This window comes from Tupaia chinensis, unplaced genomic scaffold (assembly GCF_000334495.1).
Source record: "Tupaia chinensis unplaced genomic scaffold, TupChi_1.0 Scaffold000549_1, whole genome shotgun sequence".
Lineage (NCBI taxonomy): Eukaryota > Metazoa > Chordata > Mammalia > Scandentia > Tupaiidae > Tupaia > Tupaia belangeri.
Window position 1 is genome coordinate 1,382,286 of NW_006160061.1, and position 16,800 is coordinate 1,399,085.

At 43.2% G+C, this 16,800-nt stretch overlaps 1 protein-coding gene and 1 pseudogene across 1 annotated transcript in view; one reads left to right on the forward strand and one right to left on the reverse strand.

Annotated features, from left to right (window-relative positions):
- FMNL2 (formin like 2) overlaps positions 1 to 16,800 on the reverse strand; it is a gene marked incomplete in the record, with an annotated part of 348,552 nt that overhangs the window by 50,056 nt on the left and 281,696 nt on the right. The window contains 1 exon segment of the mRNA XM_027775349.1: positions 1,321 to 1,395. Within this exon segment, the coding sequence (XP_027631150.1) occupies positions 1,321 to 1,395 (75 nt within the window).
- LOC102486509 (peptidyl-prolyl cis-trans isomerase FKBP3 pseudogene) lies at positions 2,003 to 2,946 on the forward strand (annotated as a pseudogene).

Sequence of the window (16,800 nt, forward strand, 5' to 3'; positions counted from 1 at the left end):
CAGGAATCCCCTGGGTACAGAAAGTACTGAAGGGCTACCAGGTTAGGTTCAAGCCTGCAGATCTGGGTGTGCACAAAGGTACAGAGTCAGGAAATTCTCATTGGAAGAGTCCGCGTTCAATTCCACTGTAAGATTTCGGTACATGAATCCAGAAGAGCTAAAATTCATTTTGCTGTCTTTCGCGCACGAGTATGACAAGACTGCCGTGGAGCCACATGTGAGTGCATGGGATCAAGCCTGCTACAGTGACTTGCAGTACGGAGGTGCCCTCACAGAATTACTAAGACAGCGAGAGATCAAATGGGGAAAATCCCTGCTGCATATTAATCTGGGGGACACATGCACTCATTTCTATAAACCAAAGCCCTTCAGTGTTTGGGAATATAGCCTGGAGAAGAACACCAGCTAAGTAAGGTCTACAGAGGTCAAAAGGTCAACGGTTTTGGTAAAGATTCTTTCTACTGGGGCCAGCTGGTGGTATGATGGTTAAGGCAGCTGGATCCCCACATGGTGACTGCAGTTCAAGTTCTGGAGCTGGAAACTTGAAAAGCACTCTGGCACATGTGAATGCATGCCCAAAATCCTAAGAAGAGAAGGGAAGAGAAGGGATTGTGGCATGGTCAACACTCACCCTGCTGGAGGGTGCTTTCTCATTCTCTCTCTCTCGCTCTGGAAAAATTCAAAAACCAGATTCTCTCTACCTTAAGGATTCATTTATGCATAGCCACTGACACTGACACCATCAGTAGCTGACATCGACAACCATAGTCATTTGGGTCATGTGCTAACTTCCTCTTCCCAACTGCATGGATTCTCTCTCTATTTGCTATAAATAATCCATACTTTTGGTCTTTCTTATTGTGTATATGTAATGAATAATTCTGGACATAAATGCCATGAGGAAAAATACAGATTAAGAGGGACATCATAGATTGGATCCATAGCATATTAAACCCATCTTCCTGTCCTATTTTTAAATATGGATTTTTTTTTTTTTTGGAGAGGTTTTTGCTATAGGGCACATGCACTCGCCAGACAGACAGAGAGAGACATAGAGACAGAAAGCGAGAAATCACCCCCCAGGGGGGATGGTCACGCCTCAATCCTTTCTCCTCCATTCTCCTCTCAGGATCCTGGGCACGCCCGCACACGCGCCCGGCGTGAGTTTTAAGCCACCGGGTCCGGGACGTGAACCACGGTTGACTACGTGGGAGTCCAGCGACATAGCCATTACGCTAACTGCTGGTTCCCTAAATATGGATGTTTTTAAAAAGCTGAAATTCAGTTTGCCTTATTGAATACAGTACTAAAATAACTCACCATAAAATCTATGTTATTGTCTTCATTCCTGAAATGTTCCATCAACTTCTCAAAGCGCTGTTTTTCTCCACAAACCTGAAACACACATTTTCATTGTACATGTGACATTCCAAACATAACCAATTCCAAAATTAGACACAGAAATCTCAGCATTAATAATTATTTCCAGAAAACCTATTTTTTTTCACTCTCTTCCATGCTATTTACTTATCTGCTAGCTAACTCACAAATAACCACATGAGCCAGGACCAAAGGCTGATCCTTAATTTCATTTTCATAGTCTTTGGATATTCTGAAATCCATATCAAATGTATCTTCTTTCACTGGTTGTTTCAACTGTCCCATCAATGTTTTGGCATACATTCACAATCCAAGAAAATATTTCGGCCTAGCCATGGTGGCACATGCTGGTTAAATGCTGTGCTCCCCAGGCTGGGGCTGCAAGGGAGGCCAGGGTTCAATTCCTGTGCTACCCTGAGAGCCAAGTGCACACCCCTGTCTCAGCGACTTGGGAGACCAAGGCAGGATAAGCACAACACAGTGAGACTCTATCCTAAAAAAAACAAAAGCTCATGGGGAAAAAAAAAAAAAGCATAGTTTTTCTTTTCAAATAGAACCTTAAAGACATACAAACTTGGAACTGAGGCGGGCTGGCTCAGTAAAGCAGTGGCAGCGGGGGAAGATGGTGGCTGGTGCTCCACAGCGGGCGTGGACCATGAAGCAACTGCGCAGTGAGCAGTTGCCCAGGTAGGACCTTACCAAGTTTCTGCAGGAACACGGCTCAGATTCATTTCTTGCAGAATATAAATTACTAGGAAACATTAAAAATGTCGCCAAGACAGCTAACAGGGACCATTTGGTTACAGCATACAACCATCTTTTTGAAAGCAAGCGTTTCAAGGGTACTGAAAGTATAAGTATCTGAGCAAGTGAAAAATGTGATGTTTAATGAAGATAAACCCAAAGAAACCAAATCTGAAGAGACTCAGGATGAGAGTCCACCAAAATGTACAACCTCTATTTTTCAAAAAGGAGATAAAACCAACTTTCCCAAAAAGGGAGATGTTGTTCACTGCTGGTGTACAGGAACACGACAGGACGGGACTGCTTTTGATACTAATATTCAAACAAGTTCAAAGAAGAAAAAAAGTGCCAAGTCTTTAAGTTTTTTTTTTTTGGAGAGGTTTTTGCTATAGGGCACGTGCACTCGCCAGAAAGACACAGAGAAACAGAGAGACAGAAAGCGAGAAATCAACCCCCGGGGGGATGGCTATGCCGCATTCCCTTCTCCTCTATTCTCCTCTCGAGATTTTGGGCACACAAGCACACGCCCCCGTCGTCCGTTTAAGCCACCGGGTCCGAACTCGAACCGCAGTCAACTACATGGGAGTTCAGCGACATAGCCATTACGTTAACTGCTGGTCCCCCAAGCCTTTAAGTTTTAAAGTTGGAGTAGGCAAAGTTATCAGAGGGTGAGATGAAGCACTTTTGACTGTGAGTAAAGGAGAAAAGGCTCGCCTGGAGAATGAACCACAAAGGGCTTATGGAATGGAAGGACAGCCTGATGCCAAAACTCCACCAAAGGCAAAACATTTTTTTGAAGTGGAATTAGTGAATATTTTTTGAAATACCAGTTCTTAAGATCTAAAGACATCAACAACAATAAAACTTGGCCTTGAAGAAATTTATGTAACAAAATAGAGCTTGTTACTATTGTAAGGGAAGACTCAACTGGAAAATTCAAGGAGTTAAAATTTGTTCATAACTTATCTCAACTTTTGAAAAATGTAATCCCTTATAAATCCCTAAAGTCTAAAATATTTTACTACAGCTAGGTAAAATATTGGTTGAGATCTGTTTTTCCTTTTACCTCATATTGTAAACTAAAATGCTCAATAAAACTTTATCTATTGTCTGGGGGAAAAAAAGACATACGAACTAAAAGAGTTGAATAATGTAGTATTTAAATTAACTGAAAGGCAGAGTCAAATGTTTACATTACATCGAATCATTCTAATCCTTCTAGAGCATAAACTACAACATAGAGGTAACGTAGAGACTTCAGGAAGTTATCTCAACCCACTTAAAGTGAGTATTAAAATCTGCAGTAATTTGTGAAGCAGTACCTCAGCGCTCTGAAACATTCATCTCACTTGAGAGGAATGCTTTCATTGAACAGGTGAATACACAGACAAAATATTAGGAACTCCAGGGCCCCAGTGGATCAAGTCATTGGGAAAGTCATGATGCATTTTTGCATACCAAAAAAAAAAAAAAACTACACCATGATTTTTCCTAATGACCCAATACTTGTGTATACATGGAATTAAATATGTGGGGTTAAAAACAGAGCCAAAGACAGAAACTTCTCAAAATCAAAGGATGAACTTTAATTCTATCAATGTCCTCAGCTACCATTTTTAGACAAAGTTTTACAGTCATTGGCTTTTTTATTCTGCCATCAGAAAATGTTTACCTGGCCCATCTACAGATTACACACTACACTGAGAAGGCTGAGTCCCCAGATTAACAGTTTTCATATTTAATCCCGGATTCACACACTAAACTTCCAGTGTTCTAACTCCATGTGTGAGCTATGGGATACTAAAACCAATCATCCAAGAGTCCTACATGGTATTGTATAATGCTGTAATGCATCTATCTAGTTCAGTCATGTTACATTTCATGTAAAGATATGTATGTACACACACACACACACACACACACACACACACACACATCGCTCATATCCAGGTGACTGGTTCCAGGACTCCCTATGGATGCCAAGATCCTTGGATATTCCAATCTTGTATAGTACTTTTAGGTAACCAATGCACATCCTCCTGTATACTTCAAATCATCTCTAGGTTGCTGATAATACCTAATACAGAGTACACGCTACATAAATACACTGTAGTGCTGTGTACGTGAATAGTTGTGGTAAGACACACTTCACAAAGGGGTGAGTGGCTTACTACTACTTTCTATCATGTTTTAGAGTGAAACAAGAGCCATTAGACCACAACAGTAGCTCCTGTGGCTGAACGACACGCTGGAACATTAAGGTGACTAGTCTTCAATGCGGAGGGCCGCTAGTCTGAAGCAACTTCCTTTCGTTAACAGATTCAGACCACAGTTTACCATCAGTATGCTGATGACTACACTACAGTTATTTAAACATGGGCCCAGTCTTGAAAAAGGGAAGAAGGTTCCAGAAGGGAGTCTAAGATAAAGTCTTTAAAAATCATACTTGTCCAACCCCAATCCGGTGAGTCTGACTCAGCAGTCCCATGGAGGGAAGGGGTGGCATAGACATTCATAGTTTTAAAAGCACTACGCATCACAGTGATGCTGCACAGAGACTGAGATCAAAGATGTAAGGGAATACCATGCTCAGCCCTCTAGAGAATATACAGCAAAGTTTAGAGAAGGAAAAGTACGCTGAAGGGGGTAACAGGGCATGGCCAGCTCTCAGGACAGTGACATCAGTCACAACTTGTTCCCAAATGGACAACCATCCCTACCCTCCAAAGAGGGCCCAGTGGGTGAAAACTATCAAGGCTTGGCACAGAAAGGGTCAGAATTGCATCCTGAATTCTCTTCAGCAAAAACCCCAACAAAAGAACTTGTTTCCCAGGAGCATGGTTGCCTTCCCTCTGGTGGGAGGTTGGGAGTGGCAGGAGAAGAAAGGGAAGAGTAGCCATCTTGGATCTGGGGCTGGCTACCAGCTGCAGACTGTGATTAATGTTCTCCTGAGCAGCTAGGCATTCACTAAGCCGAAGAGGAAACGGCCACTGATAAACAGTGTCAACATACCAGCCGAAAACCCGCGCCACCCCCCCAGCCGATGGCATGGTGGCTATGGCAGCTAGATCCCACATGGTCCACTGCGCAGCTCCAGTCCTGGACCTGGGGCCTTGAGAGACACATGAGTACATGTGCGTACGTGTGCCCAAAATTCTAAAAGGAAAAATAGAGGAACTGCAGCAGGACCATCCCTCATAAGGGTATTTTCTCACTTTTCCTCCCTCTCTCACTTTACCTCACTCTGGCAAGTGCAGATGCTCTCTGGCAAAATTAAAACTAGAAAGAGAAAAGAAAAGAAAGAAGAGAGAGGAGAGGAGAGGAGAGGAGAGGAGAGGAGAGGAGAGGAGAGGAAAGGAGAGGAGAGGAGACAGTATTAGTAGTTTTCTAGGAGGGCAAAGCCCTTCCATTCAAAGAATGTTAGAAAGCTGAAAGTACTTTGAATAGTAATCTGGTGCTCTCAATTTATGAATGATACCAACACTCAGACAGACCAAGTATCTCTAACTCAATGAAAGCTCAACAAAGAGTGGCAGAACCAAGGCTAAAACCAGGTCCCCAATGGTCATCCTGATGCTCCCTCTCCCACACAGACCAGGATGCTCCGATAAACATATTCCATTTAAGACCATAGCTAAACCATTTTGGAATTAGATGAGACATTTCCAAAGACCAAAAACATTATTACTAAAAACTACAGTCAATATATCATGCATATATGTAACATCTGCACACCAGAATCTTCTACAGAGCTACTGTTCAATATATAGGGCAGATTCCTGGAGTGTAAAGCAAAGCATACTGAATGACAATCTCCATAGATGGGACTAGGAATCTGCCATTTTAAAAAGTACTCATGGCCTTGTGGTCAAGGGAGCCAGAATCTACATGGCAAACTGTGGCTCAATCCTGGCCCTGGTAACTTGAAAAAAGATCAACCAGGCACATGTGCATGTGTGCCCAAAATTTAAACAGAATGGAAAAATGAGGGACAAAGGACTGCAGTGGAACCACGCCCCATAGGGATGCTTTCTTCCTTTCTCTTTTTTTTTTTTTTTTTGAGAGATTTTCACCGTAGGGCGCGTGCGCTCGCCAGACAGACAGAGAGAGACATAGAGACAGAAAGCGAGAAATCACCCCCCAGGGGGGATGGTCATGCCGCAATCCCTTCTCCTCCATTCTCCTCTCGGGATCATGGGCACACACGCACATGCGCCCGGCGTGAGTTTTAAGCCACCGGGTCTGGGACACGAACCGCGGTCAACTACGTGGGAGTCCAGCGACATAGCCATTACGCTAACTGCTGGTTCCCCCTTTCTCTTTCTCTCCCCACATCTTTCTCTGGTGAGTGGACGTGTCCTCTAGGGAAAAAAAAAAGTACTCATGATCTCTAGACTAGCATTTGGGAACCAACGACTTATACAATATTACAGCAGCTGATTAATCCCTCAAGCTTTTTGACCACCAATTGTAAACTGGACAGTTAGAGCATGAACTCTCCAACTCATTCAACATCAAACTGAGCAAAACAAAGACAGACGAGTTACTAAAACTAGGTGTCATAGGAATGCAGCCGTAATTGGCCCACTGTCCCTGCATAGGCATGAGTCCCAAGGTACTCACAAACAGTCAGGGACTGAACTGAGGGGTATTAGAGAAAGTAGAGTTTAGTCTTGTACATGTGGACAGGGATGAAACAAACTACTCATAGTCTGTTAACGAAAAGAGATGGCATTCAATCCAGAACAAGTGGTATTAGATTAATTTCATGGTGAGTAAAGAGCCTCCCCAAACACTGTGCTAGTCTGGTAGACAGGACTCTGAAATAGACATTAAAAAGAACCCTGAATATGTATATATTTCTTTAGAAATCCTTCATTCTGTCAACAGATGAATCGTGCTGAGAACATGTGTGCTTTAAAACAAAAAAAAATACCTTTAATCTTCTGAAATAACAGACTTAAACATCTTCCTATTTATAGCTGCTACAAACTTGGTGAAAAGAACTCACAAAATGCACACAACAACCAAGGCCAACACAGATGCCAGCTCTAGGGAACCTGGAAGCAATCTGAGCGACTGCACTCCTTACCCACTAAAAGCACCAGAGGAACCCCACTGTAGTTCCACCAAGCCCCTCTATGTGACGGTATAGACAGCATTTCTGCCAGTCTCGATTAATGAATTCAGAGTGGTATTTTCTGACATTGTTCCAAGAGGAACAACATGGGGTCCAGAGCCTGCCCTTCATTTCTGAAAGAAGATATACATGCAAACCAGATTCACATTTGTTTCCCTATTACTTTAGTGATCATTAAACAAGTACACTAAAATCCCACAGGAAATGGGAAGGTATGTTTGGGGAAGGTTGGTAAAAGTTGTGGCCCACATCAAAGGAGAGTTGTCTTAGCTCATGCAGCTCACATCTGGACCACCCCCACACACTCGGTTAAAATAGGACTGTCATGGCCGAACGTGCCTCTCCTCTCCTTTGAACTTGGCCTCGTTTTAGAAAACTGGTGAAGATGAAAGGAGTGAAACACTGATTTAGAGTTATCCATACACTGGCCTTCACGGGGATGGTCTCGGGGGCCTCATCAAAATGTACGTAAGAGCCAGGAGCATATTTGCACATATAAACGATCACACGTTATACACTGCTGCATGTAACTTTCATCTGCCAATGGCGGCCAGACAATATATGATCCAGAAACCTTTAAATAAAACGTTGTACTTTTGCAGCTGAAGTTTTTCATTTCTGACTTTTATGTTCATGGGTATTTTCCATTATTCGGCCAGCTTTGATTCCAATGTCCTGTATCAATAACAAGTAGCCACTGCAGCAGGTGTGGTGGGAGCAAGTTTAAGAGTTACACAGAGACTCAGCAGAGCCGGCAGGAACAGAGTCCAGACTAAGAAGCAGCCTTTTAGGGACCAGCAGATGGTGTAATAGTTACATTGCTGGACTCTCACATAGTTGACCATGGTTCAAGTCCCAAACTCAGCAGCTTAAAACTCATACCAAGCATGTATGCATGCATGCCCAGTTCCAAGAGGAGAAGGGACTGCAGTGTGCCCATCCCCCCTGGGGGTGACTTCTTGCTTTCTATCTCTCTGGTGAGTATATGTACTCAATAGCAAAAATCTCTCTTAAAAATCAAAGGGTGGGGGTAGGGAACCAGCAGATGGCATAATGGTTATGTTGCTGGACTCCCGAAAGGTTGACTGCGGTTCAAGTCCTGGACCCAGTGCTTAAATTCACGTCTGGTGCATGTGCATGCGTGCCCAAGATCCCGAGGAGAATGGAGGAGAAGGGACTGAGGTGTGGCCATTCCTGCTGGGGAATGACTTCTTATTTTCTGTCTCTCTGACTTTCCAGCTAGTGCACATGCCCTACAGCAAAATAAGCCTCTCTTAAAAAAAAAAAAAAAAAAAAAGATCAGCCTTTCACTGCTAGCGACCAGGGTTATCAGAAATTAAGTGAGCCAGCAGGCAAAGAAAAGCACATGCTCTGTGGAAGCATGTACTCCACAGTATACAAAGAAGCACCTTCACCATGAGTCATTTATAAAGAGGTTCACACGCATAAATTCACCGACACCAATCAGCAGGCACTATGCACAACAAACGTGCCCAGGCTCCCATCTCAGGTCACAGACTTCAGCCTGTTAATGCAGCCACCTATCTGTCCAGGCCTGTGGGTCCTGCCAAGACAACTGCCCCTCTTTGCACCTTTGAGTGCTAACACTCAGGGGGGTGAGAGCCTATGAGGGCACAGACAGGTCCATAAAGTTTAGATAATGAGTCACAACCTTGCTACTACTCCACCGTTAGGTTAGACAGTGACCATTCCAGACATCGGTTTTCACGTCCATTCATTTGAAAGTCTTTGAGCAGACTGCTGCTTTTAAAGCCATGTTTTTTGTTTTGTTTTATTTTTTTTTAAAGAGGTCTTTGCCTCAGGGCATGTGCACTTGCTGGGGATAGAGACAGAGACAATGAGAGGGAAAGTGAGAAATCTCCCAGGGGAATGGCCAGGCCACAATCCTTTTTCCTGCATTCTCCTGGGCATACACGCATGTGCACCCGGCATGATTTTCAAGCCACCAGGTCCATGACTTGAACCATGGTTGGCTGTGTGGGAGTCCAGCAACATAACCATTATACCATCTGTGGGCCCCTGAAGCCATGTCTTAAGAAGCCATAAGGGGGACCAGCAGTTAGCGTAATGGCTATGTCGCTGGACTCCCACGTAGTCGACCATGGTTTGCATTCCGGACCCGGTGGCTTGAAACTCACGCCGAGCACGTGTGCGTGCGTGCCCAAGATCCCAAGAGGAGAATGGAGGAGAAGGGACTGCAGCGTGGTCAACCCCCCTGGGGGGGTGATTTCTCACTTTCTGTCTCTCTGTTTCTGTCTGTCTGGTGAGTGCACATGCCCTATGGCAAAAAAATCCTCTCAAAAAAAAAAAAGCCATAAGGGTTACAGAGCAATGCTTTGGTCAGCTCCAAATGTCAGGTGCTTGGACAGGAAAGGATAAGTGCAAGGACGTAAGGTTCATAGGGCTTCGTACTTACTCAAGTCTGTGCTATCAAACTGAGTTGTCTGTAACATTTCTTTTGAGGGGGGACAAAGTGAGGTTTCATTGCTAACAAAAGTTTGAAAAATATTCTCACTATCTTAAAGCTCTGAAATTCTAACCTAGTGTGGTAATATAACAAGATATTCCCAAACTGATTGTCCTAGAAGCTCCACACAATAAATTCAGAGAAGATGCACTCGGTTATACAGACCCTGAGTACCAAACACAAGGGCCAACCCCTTCTTACATCACATCTGGTTCATTCCTGTTCAGATAAGATAAATCCTGCCTTGCCCAGACGGAGCAGGCCACTCCCAGGACAAGCAAGATACATTTTCACTTTAAGGAGGATTGAAGCAAAAGTACAATTCCTGCCAAAAAACAACTCAATGATATTCTTCAACATCTGTGAAAGACATTTGTGAACAGTGTCCCAAACCATTTGGATCAATCTAGGGCCCTGGATGCAAAGGAGGCTGTGGTTTTAAGCATCACTAAGGATAGGCAGAGGTGAGGGGAGGATTTCCCTCAAGGCTAATAGTGGAGAAAAGATGGTTTTACAAAAGCCTTTAATAAAGAGTATTATCTTGCCAGCCAGATGTTGAAATGAACAGACTGGGCCTTCGGCCACCTCTCTGTCCCCAGCCCCAAGGTCAGTGACAGTCCCTGGCTTCCCCAGCAACAGCTTCCAGGGCACCGCACAGTCTGCAGCCAAACTGGGGCCTGACTCATATGAAGTAGCTATAAAATATGCTTCTGGGTTCATTATATAAAAACTAAAGGTTCCTTGCTTAAGCATTTCCTTCTCGCCCTGTTGCCTGGTGCCCGCCTCAATGCTGCTTTTTTTCTCTTCTCACAAGGCCTTGTGATCCACAGGCTCCCTGCAGGGAGGTGCCGTTTTAGAGGCACATGCCATTGACTGACTAGATGACCTGCCTGAGAACAAAAGTTCCGTTTTCTTTTTAGGGCCTCATGTAGTAAGTCACTTCATACTCAGCCCTAGGTGAAAAGCATCTCTTATCTTCTATTGGGAACACCACTAGTCTGAGAGTTACCGATGCTGTAATGGCCTGACAGAAACACTTTTCTAGAATGCTCTATGGTCATCATGGCCTATTACTTCTCCCCCCCGAAGTGAATGGGCATTTCATACATATACATCAAATGGCTGTTGTGACAGAGGTAAATCACTCTGACTGATTGCTGGCCCTCGAGTCTCCTCGGGATTTATAGGTAGATTTGCTCACCTAACTGAAGGGCTCCGAAACGAAACAACCTTCTCTCACTCCACTGAAACAAAAATCACTGCAAGTGGAGCAACGAATGTATCCTACCATCTAGTCAGCCTTCCTGCTTCATAATAATGAAACATTTATATCAACCTTGGACTGGGAGACATCCAACTATGGGCCCAAGGCTTCATTCGCATGATGCTAAACACTCTTGTGAAAACTTCAGTCACTTTTCCAGATGTTTCCAAATGCCCAGATGTTTGGCAGCAAGCACACAAAGTATCCAGATGACTTACTTTCCACACATCTATTTTGTTGTACTGAGTAACGAATCCTGATATAGAAGCAAACAGCTAGTAAAATCCCCAAAGGATGAGTCACTGACAATCACACCTTAAATGAGAAATGTATTTTTGCCCTAAAAAAAAGATGAGTTTCACTGAGTTGTAGAGAGTCAGGCTCAACAATACAGTAACTCATAAATGATACCTTTTGGTATTAGCTGTAACGTCTGACTTGAATCTGTCTGGCATCAATATGAGACATATCTCTCAGTAATTAGGAAGGACATACACAGGTTCTTTCAAGGCTACCTAAGAGTTCTGTGACAAAGTCAGTGAGTAAAGAGATGCCCAGACATCTGGTAAAATATTACTTCTGGGTGCATCTATGAGAGTGCGCCCACAGTAGATTGGCACTTGAAATCACAGACTGAGTAAGAAAGGTCACCCTCACCAATGTAGGTTGGCATTACTAAGCCAATGAGTGCTTAAATAGAACATTTTAAAAAAGAAAAAGAATTTGGAATAGTGCAATTTTTTTTCTTTTGAGCTGAGACATCAACCTTCCCTTGCCCTCATGTAGTTATTTAAATTTCTTCAACAGAAATTTCTATTTAAATAACTACCCAAGGAACCAATGGCAAAGGTTTTTGGTATCTCTGGGACTACTAACCTATCAGATACCTCAAAAGCAGGAAAAGGCCTAACACTACCCTTTATTTTCATTCATTTCTCCTCACAGCTTCATCCTTCGAGCAGACCTACTTAGGTAAGGCAGAGCAAGAGAGGGACATAATGGGCACTTTCTGGTGGTCAGTGCGTGTCCTTCAGGTCACAGCATGGGTACGAGGCTGGAGCTGGCAGAAGCCTATATGTAACATTTTCTCCACAGACCTTGAGACCTGTTCAGGAGGTAGCTGTCAAAGTCCGCTGCTTTCCTCATACCTGAATCATGACGAATCAAATGCAGAACTCTTACAGGTGAGGACTCTGACAGCTCAAAGACCTCGAGCCAGTCAACAGGAGAGCCAGCCAACGGGAAAATGCCCAGGTCTGTCCACTGCTGGCTCCTCACTCTGATTCCATATCTCCTCTACTTTCTCTTGTGCTCCGCCCTAAACTCACAATAAGGCTTCTGTGGGGTCTCAATCAGGCCTTTGCTCTTAGCAAAGCACTGGAGTGACTTCTCCCAGCCCAAGACAATAGCAAATAATGAATCTGGGCACCATTTTTTAGCACAGTCTTTGAATACCAAAGATCTGGGTTGTCTTCATCTACTTCAAACAATACAACACAAGTGACTGAATACAGAATAGATAAGAATGCAGCTAACTTCTATTAAACTAGACTTTAAAGGATTTATACTCCTATAAAATAGTGATACTAATACAGACTAAATTGTGTCCCCCAAAATTCCTGTGTTAAAGCTCTGATCTACAATGTGACTATATTTGGAGGTAGAAATGTTAGGATGTATCGGGTTGTCAGAAAAGTCATGACATGTTTTTCTATGCAAAAATGCATCACGACTTTTCCAAAAACCTGATAATTAAGATTAAATAAGGTCGGGACCAGCAGTTAACATAATGGCTATGTCGCTGGACATGTAGTCGACTGTGGTTTGAGTGTCAACTACATGCACGCCAGGTGCATGTGCGTGCATGCCCAAGACCCTGAGAGGAGAATGGAGAAGGGATTGCGGCATGACCGTCCCCCCTGGGGGGTGATTTCTCGCTTTCTGTCTCTCTGTCTCTGTCGGTCTGGCGAGCGCACGCGCCCTATAGCAAAAACCTCCCCCCCCCAAAAAAAAAGGATTAAATAAGGTCATAAGGGTGGGGTCCTGATTCAGTAGTATTGGTGGCCTTATAAGAGGAAGAGGAGGGGGCCATTGTATGGTATGGTGGTTAAGGTAGCTGGATTCCACATGGCGAACTGCATAGTTCAAGTCTCATACCCTGTGACTTGATAAACATCCTGGGAGAATGTGCGTGCACAACCAAAATCCTGAGAGGAGAATGGAGAAAGGATTGCTGTATAGCCATTCCCTCTGAGGGGTGAGGTGCTTTCCCACTAACTACCCCATTCCTGGTCTTCCTCTGGCAAGTGCTCGTGTCCTCTAGGAAATTAAAAAAAAAAAAAAAAGAGAGAGAGAGAGAGAGAAAGAAGAGAAGTATCACTCTCTTCACATACTTACACCAAGTCAAGGCCATGAGAAGACACAGCAAGAAGGTGGCTAGGCAGAAAAGAGTCCTCATCAGAACTCAACTGTGCTGACACCTGGAACCCTTCCAGCCTCGAGAATTGAGAGCAAACTACAGTATTTTGTTTCAGCAGCATGAGATGCCTATGACAGCCACTATTTTCATGTATGTTTTTCTTCTTTTTTTAACTTTGGAAAGTAGTGCTTTCTTTCTTTTTTTAACTTTTGAAAGTAGTTCTTTTTTTTTTTTTTTCTTTTTTAATTGCCAGAGAGCAGATGCATTTGCTAGAGAGAGACAGAGAGGTTGAGCTAAAGCTGCTCCCTGCCAGTAGGAGATGGTCACCTCAATCTCTTGTCTACTTTTCCATCCTGTCAGGATTTGGGCAGGCACATACTCAGGTTCTTCAAGCTACTGAAGCAGGGATTTGAACCACAGTCAGCCATGTGGGTTCTAGCTTCCTTAATCACTAAGTTATGGGGCTGGCCTAGGAAAGAGTTGTTCTTATTAGAAAAAAAATGTATATTAATATGTATTGAGTTTGTTTTATTTTTAGTGCAATAAACAAATGTATCAAAATTTTATTTTCATTTTTAGTATGGAAAATACATACACGAAGCTGCATAAACTGAAGTTCTTTGGGGTCTTCAGTAATTTTTAAGAATGTAAAAAGAGGTCCAGAGGCCACAAGCTTAAGAATTACTGAAGTAGTCTTTTTATTTCTATAAAGATAATTCTCAAAATCCAAAACTCAGAGACGCAAACAGATATCTAATCATAAAAATTTTTGCATGACTGTTTAGAAACCAGTCATATCATATAAATAACTACTGCAGGGGACAGCAGGTGGTGTGGTGGTTAAGGTGCTGGATTCCCACATGGCTCACTGCAGTTCGAGTCTTGGACCTGGAAGCTTGAAACACACCAGTCATGTGTGTGGGAGTGCCGAGGGGAAAATAGAGGAAAAAGATTGTGGTGTGGCCAACCCCCCATAAGGGGTGATTTCTCACTTTCTCTCTCCCTGTCTCTCTTTCTCTGTCACACACCCTATAGCAAAAATCTCTCTTAAAAAAGAAAAGAAAAGAAAAAGAAGTACTGGATTGCCATCTCACCACAAAGACGAGGCCACGTGCACTCAGAGACCAGTAGGGTTTCTTCATATAGAAAGAAGGAGCCCCCCACCATTTGACAAGGTAGGAAAAAAGACTTCCCTTCAGTTCTTACGTTTAACAAAGCCAGGTACAATCACTGGCTTTTACCTGGTTGAGGAGCAGTAGTTACTAACTGTTCTCTGGTTATTTCTGGTATGTGCCTATCCTGTCACATGTAGACTCACTACAGACTAGATACTCTTTTCCCAAAGTTAAGTAAATATTACGCTAAGCAAGAATATGAGGGAAGTACAGAAACAGTTCTTCATGTGGGGGAGAAATATAGGACATAGATTCCCCCAAATTTGGAGGGAATCAGATGCAATGAATCCAGCCAGGTAATCAGATTAGCCCTGGGACACAACACAGTGTAAGAGGTAACAACCAAGGACAAATACACAAGGGATAAAATTATTATAATCTTTTATAATGCATTAAACACGTCCACACAGACACCACTATTTACTAGCTTTACACCTATTACTGGAAAATACTTCAAAATGGAAAACTCAGTGTTGTTCTTGGTGGTGTACCAGCAAATCTGGGCTACCACATGTGTTGTCGGTATACTTACTGGTGGGGAAGGAGCTCATTTTCCACAGCTAAAACCAAACAGAGCCTATAGCTCATGTTACCATGATTGGCCATTTCCAGTCTCCAGTGACGCAGAGCCGAGGGGGGAAATTCTGTCAGAAAGCTCAACTTCATGATGAAGGGAGACTGACAGTGATTCTTGGACCATAATCAGGAACTGCTGGGTCATTTTCTTCCACTGAGTGTGTCTCAGTCAATTGTGAATGAAAACCATGACTATATATCCTCGGCAGAATGGTGTATGCAGAGTTGAGCAGGAGCTACATGCACTGCTGTGGTGGAATAAAGGACAGATGCTGGACTTCGGGGGATAGGACAGAGCTTGGGCTATGATGGGGAGCCAGGGAATGAAAATTTAAATGAAATAATGACTCTATATCTCAGTCTTTCCCAAACTACACAAACTGAGATGCCTCTACAGTCAGGCAGGTACTGACAGGTACTACACAAACTGAGATGCCTCACTCTTGGCAGGTACTGACAGCATGACCAGTACGTTCAACTCACTTTCTGGTTTGGGAAGCAGCAAGGTCCTTTACACACTGCAGAGTTTTGTTTTGGAGAGGTTTTTGCTATAGGGTATGTGCACTCGCCAGAAAGATAAAGAGAGACAGAGAAACAGAAAGTGAGAAATCACCCCCCAGGGGGGATGGCTACACTGTAATCCCTTCTCCTCCATTCTCCTCTTGGGATCTTGGGCACACAAGCACACACACTTGGCATGAGTTTAAGCCACCAGATCCAGGACGTGAACTGTAGTCGACTACATGGGAGTCCGGCGACATAGCCATTATGCCAACTGCTGATCCCAGCACACTGCAAAAAGTTTTAAATGAGATTTGAGTCAAGAGCCGGATGTAACCACTTTCCAAATGGTCATAATAAAAGAACTAGGGACTGAAGTCACCAGTTTATAGTTATCATGATCTTTTGAAAACTTGTTACTGTCCTAAAAACTGGCCTTCGAGGTGCCAGTGTTTGTTCTTGTTTGTAAATGAAGGCTTCTATTATCTTATTGTCCAGGTACCTTGTTTTCCTATCTGCAGGCAAAGAAGCACTTAATCTTTCTCAGATAGGAACCGTTTGTATACACACACGCAATGATACATATTTCCATAGTCATATGCAGACAAAATATTACATAGAATCATACAACTGTAGAAATGGAAGGGACCTAGAGACCATCTGACTAACTTGTCACCGAAAGTTGAAACTTGTAGCCCCCCAGGTTTCCTCTCAGCCACATGGCCATCCCTTTGTGATAATCTCTTCTGAGCATCCTTCTAGCCCATTCCAGCCTTTTCTTACTCTCTTATTTTAGACTGAGGTCCCTGTGGAGAAGCTCACCTCGTTAGTTACAAACCTCTTTATTTAGAGTACACCTCACATGTGTACACATGCACACAATCACCTGTTCTCTCAGTTGTTATTTTTGGTGCACAACTCTGATCTTGGACATTTTACCATCATTAAAACTGTGAATAAAAACAAAGTTTATCTATGTGCCTGAGGGGAAAAAAAATCCCTAAATCATATTTGTTCACTGCAGTTGAACTACTTTCTTCTTAATTACATGTATACTATTTTTGATTAGTTTCCTTTTTTCCTAACATTTTGTTAGTATCAGAGGATGTGTGT